Source organism: Cygnus atratus, chromosome 20 (assembly GCF_013377495.2).
Source record: "Cygnus atratus isolate AKBS03 ecotype Queensland, Australia chromosome 20, CAtr_DNAZoo_HiC_assembly, whole genome shotgun sequence".
NCBI classification, from domain to species: domain Eukaryota; kingdom Metazoa; phylum Chordata; class Aves; order Anseriformes; family Anatidae; genus Cygnus; species Cygnus atratus.
In genome coordinates this window covers 8,093,304-8,111,493 of record NC_066381.1, presented here as the reverse complement: position 1 = coordinate 8,111,493, position 18,190 = coordinate 8,093,304, and the positions used below count along the sequence as shown (strand labels likewise).

The 18,190-nt window shown below is 37.2% G+C and overlaps 1 protein-coding gene across 1 annotated transcript in view; it reads right to left on the bottom strand.

The window, feature by feature from the left end:
- ULK2 (unc-51 like autophagy activating kinase 2) overlaps positions 1-18,190 on the bottom strand; it is a 39,777-nt gene that overhangs the window by 11,386 nt on the left and 10,201 nt on the right. Inside the window, exons 4-17 of the mRNA XM_035560876.2 lie at positions 15,456-15,488; positions 15,064-15,100; positions 13,801-13,974; positions 12,625-12,698; positions 11,386-11,487; positions 10,967-11,025; positions 10,570-10,652; positions 7,209-7,259; positions 6,747-6,835; positions 6,122-6,293; positions 5,153-5,213; positions 4,818-4,910; positions 1,449-1,586; positions 259-404 (exon numbers count right to left, since the gene is read on the bottom strand). Of these exons, the coding sequence (XP_035416769.1) occupies positions 259-404; positions 1,449-1,586; positions 4,818-4,910; positions 5,153-5,213; positions 6,122-6,293; positions 6,747-6,835; positions 7,209-7,259; positions 10,570-10,652; positions 10,967-11,025; positions 11,386-11,487; positions 12,625-12,698; positions 13,801-13,974; positions 15,064-15,100; positions 15,456-15,488 (1,312 nt within the window). The remainder of the gene's footprint in view (positions 1-258; positions 405-1,448; positions 1,587-4,817; positions 4,911-5,152; positions 5,214-6,121; positions 6,294-6,746; positions 6,836-7,208; positions 7,260-10,569; positions 10,653-10,966; positions 11,026-11,385; positions 11,488-12,624; positions 12,699-13,800; positions 13,975-15,063; positions 15,101-15,455; positions 15,489-18,190) is intronic.

Sequence of the window (18,190 nt, the reverse complement as noted above, 5' to 3'; positions counted from 1 at the left end):
CAGAAAAGGACCTGTGGGTGCTTGTCAACAGCCAGCTAAACATGAGCCAACAGCGTGTCCAGGTGGCCAAGAAGGCCAATGCCAGGACTAGAGAAGTGCAGCCAGCAGGGCTAGAGAAGAGTGACCATCCTCTTGTATGCAGCACTGGTGAAACCATGATCTAGTTGAGCAGATTTCAGTTTAAGGCAATTTCAAGCAAGAATTAGTGTTCTGAAAAACTGTTCCAGATAAACCTTCCTGAAGAATTTATGGGCTTACCTAGTGGTGAGGGAGAATATGGTCTTGAAGATCCTGTGGATAATCGGCGCCCAACACCCTGCGCAGTGTCAGCTGGTACTGGAGAACAGGAACCCATCTTCATGAAGCCCATCGGACTAGTATTTGAGCGTCTCACAACCCCAGCTCTAACAAGATGAAAAGAATGGTTATGCATGCTATAGCAACTGTGGATCCTTGAGATGAGGTTCAGAATCCCCTAACGAGTACAATGATCAACTAAAAAAGATATTTTCAGAGAAAGCCATGAAGCTGAAGCTTATTAAGGTAATAACTTAAGCTAAGCCTTCCATTCAGAAAACAAGAAAAATAAAATTCCTTTTGTTCCCACTACGATTGTAGCTTTCAAAGCCATAGCAGTCTGTTAACTGGAGAAATTTAAAACAGATATATCCCTTAGTACATGGATTACTGATATTCAGACAACTAGGCATTTAATTTTGAATTTTACAACTGAGTGAAATGCATTGACACAAACGTTCATTTTTATGGTTGGAAAAAGAAGGAACCTACAAAAAAAGATTAGGACAAAGTATTAAGTATTAGACCTGGTGTAAAGTGCAGCTACTGAGAACAGTTTATTTTAGGGAAAGGCATGCCCTCAAGTGTAGAAACAACCGTAAAATCAAAGATCTTGAAAAAAAGCAAGGAACCATGTTTTTTTTTTTTTTTTAAATGATTTCCAGAGATCTCAGAGTTTGAGTCTTTGACCTTCACCATCCCAATCCTGTAGATCACAAGGCATAGAATAAGTCTAGCACACTAGAGCCTTGTATTAAGGCAAGCTGGTTAACTAGTATGCCAAAAACTGTTTCCTTGATATTCTACAGAACAACGCATTCATCATTGCATGTGTGAAAACAAGATTTATTACTTTCTAGTTTATGATGTAATGCTGCATAATGCACAAAGGAGGGAAAAAAGCGACACTTCGTCTTTTTATCTTCTTTAGTTGCAGTTGCCTAAAGGAACAAGCTTATTTTGTTTTAGTGAAAAATTTCAACTGCCCATTCAACAACCTTGAGATTGCGAAGGACTATTACTTGTTATCATTAAAATGCCTCCTTAGTATGGTCTTGTGCAGAAAAAAAATGACATCAGTAAGAAAGCATGGACATCTGTGAAGGTACAAATACAAACTAGAAACAAGCAAAAGGAGTTAGAATACTCACCTTGGTGATCCGTGGGGGTTTGACACAGGGCTGGCAGTAGAGGAGAGGTTCTGTTCTATACGCTGGTAATTCCGGAGCTGAGTGGGAACTGGGATAGGTGCTGTTTCACTGCGTGGGGATACTGAAGGCTGACAATGCCTGACGTAGAAAGGTATGGAGAGAGGATATAAATAGAGGTAGACAGATCTCTCTCTAAATTGTACCATTCTCAAAAGTTCGAGAAAATCTGTGAAACTGACAAATAAACTGATTCTAAACTCCCCACATGCAGTGTGATCTTAGCTTGTCCTAATCTAACTCTGACACTTCACAGAGGAAGACAAAGAACTGTTCATTACTACCTACCTTTCTTATACTGGCTAGTACCAGATCGAGCTGAGATTGCAGTACTAGCTGAAGCATTTCGTCATGCACCACAGCGATCTACCGATCCCTCCGACTTCCTGCCAATCAGCCCGCTCTGTTTACCACACTTCAAAATAGCGTTCTAGGAAAATCCACTGTGCTAAGAACAGGAAGTTCAGCAGCAGGGTTGGAATGTGTACAAAAGCCACTAAAGCACAGAGATATCCCATGAGACACCGTGAACTTGCAAAAGGAAAACATGTTATGTAACCAACCCTTGACAAAATGACCAAAACCACACACCTGAACATTAATCCACAGACGCAAACTGCAGATTAGCATTGCCCAAGTTCAACCAAGTGTCAGTGACCCGGTTTACCTCAGTGTACTGCCTGATAAGGGAATCAAACCACCGCAGTGTAAGCAGTCACCAACACTTTTAAAAGAATTAGACCGAAAGAATTTCGAACTAAATGACTTTTGGGAATATAATCAGCTTAGTATCAGGCCCCTTATTGATTAGTTTTTCAGAAAACAGGCAAAGATTAGAGATTCTCAGAGGAAATGTGAAAGAAATCCTACCACTCCTACTTATAAGCTCTAGAAAACAAGCCGTTACACCATTTACTGCATGGATACAGCTGAACAGAAATCTTGGTTTCTGACTCTGTATCACATCCCTTTTGCAACCTCTGAGAATGAAATACTACTTCCTAATATGCATGGTCCTTCCTTAGCAAAAGGAAACAAGTTTGTCCTTTGATTGCCACCCAGGTTCTAGAGACTACTGAGTAATTTTGAAAAGCAGCTTGAACAAGCCTCAATAGATCTGTACCAACATTTTTTCCGCAGCCTCATCAGTTTCACTGAATTTAAACCCATGCTCACTAAGTTTCTCAGCTGTGCCTGACAGAAGTCCTAAGTCTGCTGTGCCACATGGGCCAGCCTGGCAGAAGATGGGACAAATCTGCAGCTGTGACCACACAGGCAGTGGAAAGCCTGAAAGCTTCCACACAAGGAGAAGGTCTCACAAGTAGAAACCACACAAAGGCAGTAGGCAGCCTGCTATGACTAACACAACAAGCTGAGGCAGCACAGGGAGGCTCCCCAGGCCTGACCTGGATAGGGGAAATCCAAACTGTAGCCGTACCACTGAGGAGGCCATGAAGGCACTTCAACTTTTAAAGTACTCATCATGGAATATGCCTTCCCCTTCTGTCACACAGCCTTACAGGTAGGTCCTGTGAGCTAAGTGCCGTGTTAGCGTGGTGGTATAGCACTTGGCCTTCTTCAGGGCTCCCCAGCTCAGGCCCAAAGCCATGTTCTGGTTAGGCATCCCCTAGTCTGATGTGGTTTGCTACCGGTTAGAGAAAGAGGCAATACAGAAGCGTGCAGAGTTGGGTGCAAATCTTGTATCTGTAGGATCTAGAGAACAAAATTAGGAATTAACCACAGAAGAGGGAACCGCCTCCACCTATTGTGCCTGTTCTGGCTGGAGCATGAGAAGCATCACAGCTTCTTCTGCTCGCCACAAAACAGCGTAACTATGGGTACCATTCATGCAGTTCTATCATATAATCAGAAAAAAAAATGCTGTATCACAGGGCATAACATTCTGTAAAAAAAAAAATCACATGCTATGAAAGAACACTTTTCAGCAACGAATAACCAAAAAAACAAAGCAGCATCTGGTAGATTATCTGCTACCTTGAGACAATGTCCCAAAGCAGTCAGTCACTGAATTTACTCAACCAATACCTAAATCAAACTTCCGCAGTACAAACTCTGACTGTGTGAACAGTAGGCACCTGTTTCTAATCACACAACCATTTAGCTCTTAACTTACTAACATACAGATAACGTAACTGGCATATTTTCATAAAACCTGTAACTCTAAAAACCGTGACACATGATGATATAAGACAGGAAATTACCATAATTTATAATATTCTGTACACAGCCAATCCATAGCAAACGGATCTTTACAACCAAACCATTCAAACTGGCTGCCCTTAAACACAAAAGTTAAGACTACAGCTTTATTGATAGCCCATGTCAGCAGATTTTGCAAACTGCAACAAGATCAGCACAAAGTAGCAAACTTTCCTGGTGACAAGCATTTCTAAACAAATAATGCTGACTTGCAGTCCTGTAGTACTAGTATAAGCCAAAAATACACCCAACATAACAGCTTTATTCCCCTTTTAGCCACTCGTCCTCTTTCTATTTTGTATCAAAAAACTTTATGAAATTCATTATTTGGTCAAATGACAAATCTACCCCTTCTGTTTAGCTATTACATGAATAATTAAGCATCCTGGTTAAGATTTACATTTTCCAGTATAATACAGGAAAGATGTCAGGCACTACTGACAAATATCAATTCCATTTCAAACTGGCAGAAACTTTGTCTACAAAGATGTGGCAGAAAGGGGCCTTATTAACAGCCCTGCTGATCGAAAAGCTGCAATAAATGTTCAACACTTTTATGGGCTTCTTTGGGTATCTTGTGAGCCACAAACACAAAGTTCACAATAATTGCTTGCACAGAGGCCACATCCAGTTATTGGATGCAAGATAATCCAGTCCTGAGACAAATCCACAGCAAACTGTGCTTTCTAAATCCCTCTTTTCAAGACGTAGTTGTGTGAGAAGTAAACTGCTTTTAACATCTTGACTCAGTAAACAAAGAACATGCTGTGCTTCATAACACAAAGAGGTCAAGTTAGTTATGTGTCTGAAGTTTCTGCCTTTAGACAGTTCAAAATTTAAGCAGACAAAAGAATGCTGTCTTTCCTTAAGGAAATCTTCTTGGGATGCATCCAAGCCAGAAGTTAGCTACGCAACCATCAGCTATTACAATGCACGAAGTGTAGAGAGCCTGGAAAAAACAGGTCTAGCTTCTATTTCAATTCAGTTTCCAGCAGTAATCTAAAATTAAAACAAAACCAAACCAAAACAAAAAAAAAATACAATAACAGAACTTTTTTTAAAGAGAGGAAATACTAAGCCTTCATCATGCACCTGTTAGTTGTACCAGAAGCAGTACTTCGAGAAGAGGCTGAGGATGGCTTCTGTACAGTTCCTGAGCTTCCAGAAATAGTTAATGGTGACTGCCTGTAGGAACAAGAAACATTGTCAAAAGACAGTTCACATCAGAAACTACCTGCTTTGCAGCAAAACTTTCTGAATTCAAGCTGTTTACATATTCATATTAAATTCAACTTGTCGTATTAACCTTTAAGAAAAGTTCACTCACAGCTGTGTAAACCCATCACTGCCAAAAAACCCAACCACCTCTTCTATAGCATCCATTTCAGAACATGAGACTTCTTTTGGATAAAGCTCAGCACACCTACCCTCCACACATCAAGAACTCGCTTGAAGCACGCCTGCCAGCTGCTCCCAATGGCATATCATCTACAGTAAGCAGAAGAACACATTGAAAACCCACATCATGAACTAGAATCTTAAAAAAATAAAAATGAAAAATCTCTTATATTACTGTTGTAGAAATAATTGCTTCTGACAAGCTTCTGTGAATATATACAAGTTTTATACAAGTTTTATACAAACTGTTTTGTGTATGAAATTACCTCAACAAAAATGGGGAAAGTAGTTCTTTAACATTTTTCTTTTTGCTATACTCATTATAATAATTATGAAATTAAATCCACTTTTAAGAGAACAATGTATCAGCATTGGCAAATTTATAATAGTGAAAGACAGAAATGCTTCAGAGATCAAGGTGCTAATTTAGTCAAATATATAACATGAGTTGGTGGCACTGTACAGAAGTCAGATAACTAGCTTCCTAGTGGCAATTCAGGTTTAGAAAATGTAACATGGCAATGTGCAACATCCGAGTCTTTCTGCTGTATAAGCCCAGTCTGATGCCTAACCTTTCATGTTAAACATTTTGTATGTTTTTACCTCCACTTGTTTATTATCTAAAGCTCTATAAAATGGACTAAACATTCAGTTAGTCTGGATGTGACTTTCTCATTGAGAGAATCCTTGGGCTTCTTATCAGCAGCTGTTTACAATTGACTCTTTTCTTCTACTGCCAAAATCCAACATTTTCCACGACTTTAAGTGACCTTGGTGTCTTTGGCATATCTGGCCACTCAATTGCAGGTGAAAATGTCCCAGATGGACATGTACATATACCAAATAGTCTCCCTTCAAAAACTAACTCAAACCGATGCAATTAGTTCCAAGGTGAACTGAGACACATTTAGAGAAAAGAGAGCCAGATAATAACAATGCATGGAGGTATGCTATGAGTGGGAAGTGTTTTAAAATATGAAAATAAGGAAGGTTCTTACATGAGTGGTCTGAAGAGATGTTGTGTGGGACAAGAACAAAGTCATCTGTGTCACAAGAAGAGTTCTTGCTACTGGTACTGGCAGAGTCTTTAGACACTTGAAGATAGTTTGGAGGACCCAATGGAGGGGAAGACAAATTTTCTTCTTGAATATGCTGCATGTCTGGAAGAGACTAAAGAAGAGGGGGAGGGGAGTAAAAAAAAACCAACACTATAAATTCAGTGATTCAGAAGGTAAAGTTGCTCTTTTAACTCTAAGCCTCTAACGTAGGAATTATCACTAACGTACCAAATAAATAAATAGATGAATTTATATTTGACTGTTTAAGTCTTTAGAAATATAAAATATATTTGATTTTTGGAAATTTTAAATGCCAGATAACACTGTCATGTAAATTTAGGCAGTTCTATAGCACCATAGCAAATAGGCTGTGAATTTAATTGACTTAATTTGTTCAGTCATTCACAATGATACAGATTCAACTCTTCCAAATACCATATAAAATTAAAATCACCAGTTCATACCAACATAAGGAGCATCAACCAAAAAGGCCAATTCAAGAAATCTTGGGTAAGCATTACAGAAAATATTTTCTAGAGATTGTTTTGTAAAACAGAGAACTTACTGGAGGAGAAGCAAAACGGCAGGAAGGGGAGCTTCCACAGGAACTGCCAGAGACTGAGCCAGCATATGTGGGCACTGGTACAGGACAAGCTAAAAGAGGAAAACCCAGACAGAAAAAAAATTAAAAAATGCAACTAACCGTCTGAAAGGCTGAATTGCAAACAAACTAATTTCCTCACTGCTTTTCATTCATAAACCCTTATACTTATAAGCACAGCACATCCTTAAGCACACAATAGTATTTAAGTTTAGTTGAAATATGAAAGGAATTAGCAAACAAGTGTCATACCTCAGTGATAGTTCAAAAAAGGATTCAACTCTAAGGTTCACAATAGAATAGAACAGCCAGACGCAGGAAATTGTCTCATGAACATTTAGCGTGATACTTGGCAGATTTTTCTTCCCCACTAGCCCCCAACATTCATCATTTACACAAATAGATGGAAAAAAACAAACTACTTACACTTTTTGACTGTTGAAACCTGATCCAGGAAAGGGTGGTTGAAAAACGCTTCTGTAAATCAAGAAACAACCACCACTGTGAATTAATGTACAAATAACACAGAATTTGTAGATTACATTGCAGACAGTGGTAAATGGTTGCCTTCCCAGAATCAATATTCACAGCCAGAGGATGAAAAGCTTACAGCATGGAAGGCTTTAATCTCTTATATGTTGCTACAGCATTTGGAAAGGAAACAAAATCAATTTAATAAGTTCCAAGAACAGCCTGCAAGGCAAATCAGACAAACTTATTAAAGGACATTTTATAACTTGATGATAACATGAACTTAAGGATCATATACATAAGAAGCTTTCCTATATACATCATGAAATTGTTTGCAATGTACGACACAGTACTTGTACAGTTTTAATTTGCTCTTCAAAATGATGAGCTTCTTTTACATCAAACATTGAAAGTATTTTCACTTCTGCCTTTCCCACGAACAGACACTTGTTTTTTGAACCCATTAATGCTACTCCTTCCGTGGTTGAAGATCACAACAAAGCAGCAGCCATTCTCCTTCCCACTTCCCAACAGAACACAACCTGCGCAGCTGGTTCAGTTTAAAGCAGAAGTAAACATCGCTCTCTTTAACAATTTCCTCAGCTAACTTGTTACTGTTTCAACAATAGAAACATTTGCTTTTGTTATAAATAGATGTTCTCAGATGGATTTAATTGACCTAGCATAATCAGTTGGCTAACAGTGTACATGTAACGTTCTCTTTTACAAGAGACCTTCATATCATTAGGGAAAACTGATGGTTAGTGGAAACTAACTGCTGAACTTTGTGAACTTCAATGTTCTAACAGTTGAGGAAAAACAATACTGTTCATCAGACCTAACCAAATAACAAGGAAAAAAAAAAACTACCACCACCAAAAAAACCAAACACCTGAGGCCTGCACCATCTCTTCTTCCTTCAACAACACTTTCTTCCACAACGTGATAAGGAAGGGAGGCTAGCAATAACACAAGAACAATATAATGATTAACTTTAACATGAGGATCAGGTGTTCTTGAGCTTTTGTACAACACCTGCTGTTCTACTTTATATTACTAAACGATCAGCAAGATTTCCAATGCTATTTTTATTTTAACAACAGGCAACTGGGCTCAGTTATACACTCTCCCTTTCACTCCCTTTGCTAAGCACATTCCAGAGCAGCCCCTTTGAGGCCCTTCGAACGGCTCAGCCAAGGGAAACATGACTTTCACCACTACCATTCTGCTTTGTTTTTTTCTTTCTTAGCAAAAATGCATTCTCACACTACCACAATGTTACAGTGAATTTCCCACGTTTGAAGAAACTGTGGAGATCAGCACACCCAGCGTGCAGGTGGTATCAATTACTCAAAGTCCACATTTGTGACATATTGATTCTTCTATAAAACAGATTTAAAAATTAACATCTGAATACTGTCAGCATCATCTGGACATTTTACCCAAATATCCTGAGTTTCCTTCTATATCTGATTTCTTCTCAAGTTCCTACATACAGCAGTTAAAGCACATTATTTCAGTCACATCTACACATGCAAAAAAAACCATGCCTGGTTATCAGAACAGTAATTATTCCAGTGTCAATGCTTTAAGTGTCAAATTATTTAAAAAAAGTTCAATATCTGTTGGAGAAATATCAGAAACTGAAAAGGAAAAAAAATGTAGTCATAAGAAGTCCTGCGCTTTAAGTAAACAACCCAGATACCTTTTGAATTCTCGTCTCTCCACAGCCCATTGAATATAGCCTTCTTATCACAAATGCACAAGAACCACATGTGATGAATGAGTCAATTTGTGTATTTCAGTACTGCGTCAAAACCAAGCTTGCATGCATAACTAAACAGGAACGTGAAGTTTCATAAGCAGAAGGGAAACTGAGCATGTCTCAAGGTTGTAACTCACCCTTAGATCTCAGCATCACAAGAGCTAATAGTTAATGGTAAGGAAAGAACTCTCTCGTCTGCAAGGAGCGTGAAGAGATTTTAAGCATTAACCTCTTTCTCACTATTCCATAGATTAAACTTGATGGATTCACCTATCTTGCTGCTAAAAACAAATCTCAGTATAAAACACATTGTTATTTTCATTGTGTTAAAATTAACACGAAGTTAATTTTACTTAGCTAAGCTAGCTTTAATTAGCTAAAAGATCAACATTTCCTCGGATTTATGATAAAACTGCAATAACAAACTGTTAGCTAACCAAAAAACTACCAATAAAAGTCTTTTCAGTACTGACGTAAACAACAGACAATCCAGTCAATACAGAGCACACACAAACCTAAACTATACTCCTGACTAATTTTGAAGAGACAGCAGTTGCAGCCATTCTGAGTGATTCAATAGCACCAATTGGAGGCTTTGAAATCTTAAGAAGTTAGCACAATGTTCTGCAACCAAAGACCTCCAGCTAAAAAGGAAAAGCCAAATGCAGCAGTAAGCTGGGACCAATGCAGCAGCCACTGGAGCCACAAGTTCATTTTTTTAAAGCAGTATCAACCTGGTTTGTGCTAGGCTTAACTTCCCAAATAATTCAATGTGCAGTCCTGTGCAGACTTTGCAGTAATCTAACAGTATGCAAACTTCAGTCACTACACAGTTTAAATATTCTAAAATTTTAGGATTTATGAAATATAAAGATACAACTGTTGATTCTATTGATTTTTGACTTCAAAAAGCAGTGAAAATATTTCACTAAAAGAAGTCTCTATAGCTAGCAGCACCTAAGCACAATACTAGCAATTAATCTTTGTAAATATGAGGAATTTTGATTTAACGTTACCTCTCTCATTGCCCTCCAGTAAACATACATACAGCTTTCAATGTCAAATCAAATATACACAATTTGTACCACCATTAACACAGTTAGGACCTTTGCAGTCTGCAGGAGAAAGTAATGGCAAAGAAACAACTTAAAGCAACTTTGTTTCCAGTTGGTTATTCCATTACTTTGTTACATTTCTGTAAGCTAAACCACACACAGATCAGAGATGTCTGCTCTTAGACAGAAGACAAACAGCAGTTAAATGAAAATACTGTGACATGAAATTTAAGGCATGTCAATAAACAAGAGGGGGAAGCCACAGCTGAAAGCATTAAACTTATCTATATTTCACTTCTCAACAAGAAAGTCAGATTTTATACACTTAATACTGACAGTAATCACCTAATATTTTTTTTTGGCTCCTTTATGATAACACAGAAGAAAAAAAACTTCACTTTTCATGTAATTGCCTACAGATAGAAGGTCAGGAGAGTTATTTTGGTCACATGTATACAATTAACAGGTCAAGAAAGCAAAAGGAAAAGTTACATACCAAAGTCCATTCTGTCTTTTTGGTTTCTCTGAAGCAAACCCAACAGCAGGTCAGCCAGATAAGTTGACGTTTCCCTAGGGATACTGCATATAAAAGGAAGCAAAGCATGCATTAAATTTCACACGTGCATTAAAAAATGCATAATGCATTAAATCTCAGGAAGTCAGCATTCTGCCATGTCCCTAAGTCTTGACTACACATGCTCCATAGCCTTTGTATAGGACACTCAAATCAGCAAGATACAATGAAGGCAAGATGCAATGTGAGTCACTGGTATCATACTATTTTCTTGTCAATATAGCAACATCAAATATTTTTATGAATCCCAGGCATTCCCAAAGATGAAAAAGTGTTCAATCAACAAATGTAAGTAACAGGAAAGGCCACGGTGACATACCTAGGAATCAAATTCCTGTTCTTTTCATAAAACATTCTCAAATCTTGAGGACTATTGGCCTGTCAAATAAAAATGTACATTAATTAAAGCTCAGTTTAACGGAGAAAGTAGCTATTGTACCTATGCACACATACAAAAAAGAGGCTTTTGCATATGGGCATTAAAGGAGAAAACACTGAGCACAGCCCTGACTTCAGTACTGAGTATTCTTATACATTTGCCCTGGATTCAACACACTGATGTCAAAGACTAAGTACAAACAATTTCTCCTTTGGTATCCTCAAGCTACCTGGCCTTTCAAGCATCGACACTCAGACATCACTACTTACTTCTGTTTTCATGCCTAGAAGGAAAAGTCTAGGAACTCCCATTAGACTGTGAAGAGTAATAGAAAGAGGAAATGGGAAATAAAGTGTTACCTGAAAAGGTGGTTTGCCAACAAGACACTGATAAATCACTGTTCCTATGCTCCACAGGTCTGCTTTAGCATCGTAGTGTTGAGACATAATCACTTCAGGGGCCTGGAAAGTACAGGAATATCTCAGAAGGAAAAGCAAAAAGCAAAGCCATGGGAACAGAAATTACACACAGTGGTATTAATAGACAGCAACTTTTTGTAAAGAGTAAAACATTTTAATACAAAATATTTAATAGAAAATGCAAGAATTGTAGTCTGTCATTGCATGACTTGAAAGGTAATAGTATAAGACTATCTGAAATGAAAGTTACATATCAGAAACAGAAAACTAGAAATACCGATGTTCTAAAGAAAGAAGTTCATGATCTATACCTATGGGAATAAGAAGTAAGCATTATTTACTTGGTTGGTGCAGTCCTTCTGTGGGTGAGTAGCCAAGGATTTCACAATGAATATAATTATCACCATATTAAAGTATTTTACATATTAAATATTTTCATTTAATATTAAAGATTAAAAATTAAGTTTATTTTAATATTTTAATTTTAATAAATTAATTTAGTATTTAAGTTTTACAAATTAAATATTTTACATATTGAAAAACAAGACATGGGAAAGCAAAATGATTTTCCCATGACCACACTGCACAGTAGTGGCAGTGCTAAGGACAGACAGCTCAGTGCTGAAATGACTACCACACTACTTAAAAATAATGGCAATTAACTTCAAATTGTTTAAAAAAAGGACAAAAAAGGAAGGAAAAAAAATAAATGAATAAATCAAACCCCACATTTGAGAGAATATATATAAAAGAAATGAAACAAAAACATTTAGTAGTTTTTTTTGTTTGACACTACTGATGTAAAGATCTTATAGAAAATTACCAAATACAGGCTATTTCCTTAGAAACTTGGAAGGGGATAAAAAAAGTACGTATGTGGGAATGAAACTACTTTATGAGGCAAAAAATTAACGCTAAGGTGTATTGCCTTTTTTGATTTTTCCTCCCTGCAGCACTAAGAAATGTTTAATGTCTCTCATTCCTTTTCATTTCAACAATCGCAATCTTCAAATCACAAGAAAAAAAGAAGCCAGTAAAACTACGGAAGGTGAATTGCATGCTGCCCCTAATACTTCCAATGCAACATTAGGCATCTGCCAATCTGCCAGCCATAAATTATTTTGTTCTCGTAGTAGAATATTTGAGATAAGCCACAATCTGAAAAATGCTGCCACTCACCATATACATAGGTGAACCACACAAAGTTGCGGCCATCATGTTGCTATGCAGATAACGAGCAAAACCAAAGTCAGCTGTGTGAAGAAACATTTGTCAATGAAAAGAAAGAATTTTCAAACTTTTGTAATATAGGAATGATCTTTTCTGATTGAAATCTGCTACAATCATCAGTTAGAAAACAAAAACTAGGCATAATATATAGCCATCTTCATGGAATAGCAAAATCTATGTTATATGCTGAAAGAATTATCTTCTAAACAGCAAGCCAAGAAACAGCGGTGGCATCATTTGTACAAACTGCTGCTCAGCCATCTCCACAGGTGCAGAGCATGCTGTCTGGCAGCAGTAGGAAAGGATTAAAATCAGTGGCTAAATATAAACGGTTCGTTAAGAGTGATGAATATACTATCTGCTTCAGTGAAATTACTTCAGGTAGAAGTTTTAGATATCCAACTTCAGATGCCTGAGCTTTCCACGTAGGCAACATCTGAAATTATCAAGTAAGGGCAGTAAGAGAGGAAGTTTTCTGTGATGTTCAGAAGATGGACTGAGTTGGAACTGACCTCAGAATTTGGTTAAGCAAAAGCACAGACAAGAAACTTACCAAAACCAAAGTCTTTTCATATGGACACTTAACAGGGAGAGCAATGAGAGATTAAAACCCCTGAAGTCTCCCACAAGAGGAGTTTGGTAGTACCCTGAACAGCTGCCACCTCTCCTCAGTTACAATGCCAAACCTCCTTCTGTCAAAAATAGGTCATAACCTACATTTTTAAACTTTTCAAAAACCCTTAGGAGGGTCTACAATAAAAACAGCCCAGTTAGAACTGTGACTGGAGTCTTGCATACAGTTTTGAAATGGGCTAAAGGCTACTCAACATTTCAAAGGTTACAGATTTGTGTCTAATTAAAGTAGTTTAATATTAGAAACATCAGCTTTATAGTGGCAGCTTTTTCCTACAGATTTAATCAAAAGGGTCTTTCTGACTTTTTTTTTATACTGAAAAACCACATTACAGCATAAAGCTCATTCTGGACTTACTGACTTGATTTACATCAATTTAATACACAACATAGACAGTACACCCTCTGCGTTTTAACTACAAAGACACTTCTGAGCAGGGAAATGACTCAGTAATGATGATTTACCTTCAGATCAGAGAAAAGCACATTTACCTATTTTGATGCGTATGCCACTGACACTTGACTTCCTACGACTGGCATAAGACAGTAAAATATTCTGTGGTTTAAGATCCCTATGAATGATTCCTTTACTGTGCAGAATACGCATAGCTGCTGCAATCTGCTGGAGGAACACTCGGATGGTATCTTCGCTGAGAGTTCCTTTAGCTGAAAATAACACACACAATAGCAGACGAGAAAATATGTATCATTATTTTGGGGCAAAAAGCAACAAAATTCACAGAGATAAATGTGAAAACAATAAAGGCAATCAAATCATAGTGAATTATATTCAAAATAATCCATTTTCTATCTTTCTACAAATGTATATTATTTTAACAATATATCCAAGTTTTACAATAGTTACTGTACTCTGAATTATCTGCTTTTACAATAGTTTATTCAACTCAGTAGCATAATAATTTTAGAACATTCTTAACCACTATCAAATCCTAAACTCTCTAAAAAGAACCACAGGAGCCAGTGAAATTAAAGAACTCCCACAGTTTATAACACTAAATGTATCTGTGATCATGCTACAGCCTGAAGCTGAAAACCTGTTCTTTCTTTAAAGAAATTGTTATGGGGACACAGACAACCACACTGCTCACAGATTTTATCCACGATAAAATTTATTTTGAGGGGAAAAAGGTATACTTTGGAAAGTCTCTTCAGAAGTTATTAGCTCATTCTTCAGTCTGAAAATGTACCGAATGCAGGAGCTGGATTATACTGTATGAGTCTTTCCAAGGATTTTAATGGGAAGTAAATTAGGCTTTTAAGATACACGGTTACCATAACAATAGCAGCTCACAAAAAGATTCCTTAAACACACCGCTGATACAGAGGCAAGCAGAAGAATATTTTCATCAGAAAAATGTGGAGATTAATATATCTCCTCAAAATTTTATTTGTAATAAGGATTAGTTTGAAGGGTGGCACAGAAAGCAGGTGGAATCAAAAACCAGGAGATGACCTTACTACCTCTGAATGCAACATTCCCAGCATTGGTTCAAAACTGTTCCTATAAAGCAGCTAATGTAGAACTGATTAGTGAATTCAATTAATCATATAAAGAGGTTACTTTAAAAGCGCACCAGAGTAAACAAGCACTGTGGATTCACAGACATTTCATAAACAGGAAAATTTTTAAACCACAAGCAAAAATTTCAGAGAAACTTCAACGGATTATACAAACATAGAATATAAACATGTAATGCAATAGCTTCCTAATAGGGAAATACAGAAATCAATTACCTTGTAAGTAATCTGCCAAATCCCCACCATTGCAGTACTGTTAAAAAGAAAGGTTTTTTATTCAAAATACAAGGTCTGAAACACTTGCTGTGATGATTTTTGCTTTCTAATCTTTTCAATAAAATTAGAAGACCCTTTCCAGCTGTTTAACTTTGTCAATTATTTGTAATTACTAATTTGAGGTGTAACACCTTCATTGATGCTTACAGTATCATAAAATAAAAATGAATTTATGGTACAAACACTGCTGATAAACTTAGGACTGCAGAGAAAATTAATAATCTAGCTTTCAGAATTACCTGTTATTTTGCAGCTATGCAAAGGATTTTTTTTTTTTTCTAAAAATCATTTTTTAAAATCAACCAGAAAGAAACACATACGCTAACACATACCTCCATCACCAAAAAGACAGAATTGGGCATTTCCTAAAAGAGAAGAAAACTCAGTTTAAGAATGTGACAAGACAGAGCCTTCAACACCTGCATTAACCATTACATAAGATGAGATTTTTCAAGTCAGATGAGAGATCTTATGTTAAAGTCACTGTGGGTAACAAATAAATATGTTTACTAAAAATCAATTGCAGATACAGATATTCCTTAAGGTTTTCGAGTTATCAAGAATATATATTGAAATCAACACTAAGTAAAGCCAGTTTTGTCAGGCAAAACTAGACAAAAACAAAACGAGCATGAAAAAATGAGAGCCAAATGGCTTCACAGCAAAAATTCTCTTTCCTGAGAGGGAATATTACACTCAAAACCTGCTGAAGTGTCAAGTGATGTTATTTTATAAGAAGGAAAACCGAAAGTTTATGAGAGTTTTGAACATTAACTCCTAAGCTACTGCCAAATATTGCTGCTGTTCACATGATTGTGACTAAAACGACACCTAATGCACACACAACTGCATGAATAAGTAGTTTAAGATGAGCCAGATGCGTTAAGGTTAATTCAAGACTACATTAGGCTGTTTCACTTTCTGGAAGCGTTTAGTTTAGCCATTCTCATCTGTGTTACAGAAAGGCACTTGAGGGTTTTTCCAGCTCAGAACATCAAGCACTTTACAGATTTGTTTACATTTTGAAATTAGTTTCAAAGAAAGCATGTTTCTAGGAACGTTAGGCAAATCTGTTGGGAATGAAGGGTGTGCTCCAACCAACATAGAATATTAAAGCAGCAGTAGATCACATTTCAGGAAGTCCCAATTGTTCAATGTTTCTGTAACAGCTGTGGCCAACATGAACCATAATTTGAAATCCTATAAATGCCTCAAAACCTAAGTGCATTTTATCAGGAAGGGCATTTTATCATTAAAGCAAAATACACCACCACTACCACAAATACCTGTCCTGTAAATTACTGACAATACATAATTATAAATCTTGTTTCTTTCTACACTGTTCCTTTGCAACAATTTCTTCCAAGATAGAAACTGATCTTTCAGGAACTCAAGGATATCAAACAGTAACCCATATCTGGAATTAGCTTTCAAGTTGTCTATCAGCACTAATTAAACTAACTGTAAACAACTTTCATCACTTTGCCCAGCAAAGGCCAGTCTTGTGTTGAAGAAAAAAGAAAGAAGCCAAGACACCTGCTCCCACTCCCATCTCTGACATAGCGGCACTGCAAGTGCCAGTAAAGCCTCCCTGACGCCTTCCTCAGAGCTCGACAAAAAGACATCAAGCTGTAATCATGGGAAGAAATTCACCATTTCAGAATGCTCTGAAATCTTTGGAACAGGAATGATAACAAAATGAGCAAACAGAAAGCTATCACCACTTGTCATTAAATTCTCTTGTACTTCAGCCTGTAACCGACCAAGTGACACCCTGAGCTCCCCAGTGATCAAACCCCAAATTCTGCCAGCTGAGGAGCACTTCTCTTACAGGACAACTGCCATGTGTAAAATAACAACACTTCTAAGAAGCATGGAAATCGTCTGTTCTCCAGTGACAAGAAGAAAGCTCAGCTATTGGATTTCCACCCAAACATAGCAATCCCATGAATCAGAAATAGATGTTCCACAGCGTCAGTGCCTCAGCTACACAACACACTGTATAAAAACAGCAGCTTACTGCAGCATGTAGCGCTCAGCTCATGACAGACTTGCATTCATCACAGAACTAAGAGAATGTGTTGTCTGGATTGTCTTGGACACAAAGTCCTTTCAGATGAAGCTGCTCCCCTCCAAAACACAGAGCTGATCTGCCCTGTCATACCAGCCCTCCTCTCTCCAGGCGAGGAAACCAGAACCTACAGGTGAACGTATCACTTAAGTCAGAGCACGTATGTCACAGCACAGTTATTTTGGCCACCCTCAGGCAGCTGGAGAAGCACACGGGGCCAAAGAGTCTGTGTGAAAGGAAAATCACAAACGTATGTTCAGATTCGGCAGAAATGGAGCCGTGTCACACCAAGCCTGCACAGGCTTTCTTCTGCCAGCCACCCCCGAAAGCAGGCTCTGCTGACTCGTGTGTACAGGTAACGACATCAATTTGGTATTTGGGTTTGGGAAACCAGGGCAAACTGGCAACAGATTACAAACCCCGTATCAAATACCCACCTGTCACAAATCCTCTAAACAGTTTTAAATGAATGACTGAACTACCCCATCAAATCTCTGTTGCGATTTCTAAATCTGTCCAAATGAATCCCTGAATATTTAATTCCCATAAAATGTTGGTGTTCAAAAATCTGTATATATCACATTAAAGTTTTAATTAAAGCCTTACCCTGGCTACAGTATTATCAGAGTTATTTTGAGAGTGTTAACTAAAACCAAATACTCGATTAGGGTGATTTGATTATATATATATATATATATCAATTCCATTTATAATGAAAATATAAAATGTTTACTATAATTTACTCTAAAAGTTTAGATTTTTATTCAAATATTATCTGCTTACACCATGTAAAATTTACCCACCATATTCAAATTACCCATTCTAGTCTATTCTCCAAATACCTGGGACTTGCTCTACAACTTACTAGTCACTGAACAGATCACCAAGGCTTTTAAAACCCAACATGCACCATTCTTAAAAAAAAACCCTAACTCATTTAATTATTTCATTGTATTATCTTGGTTTTATCCTTCATAATTGGCATTTTCAACTGGA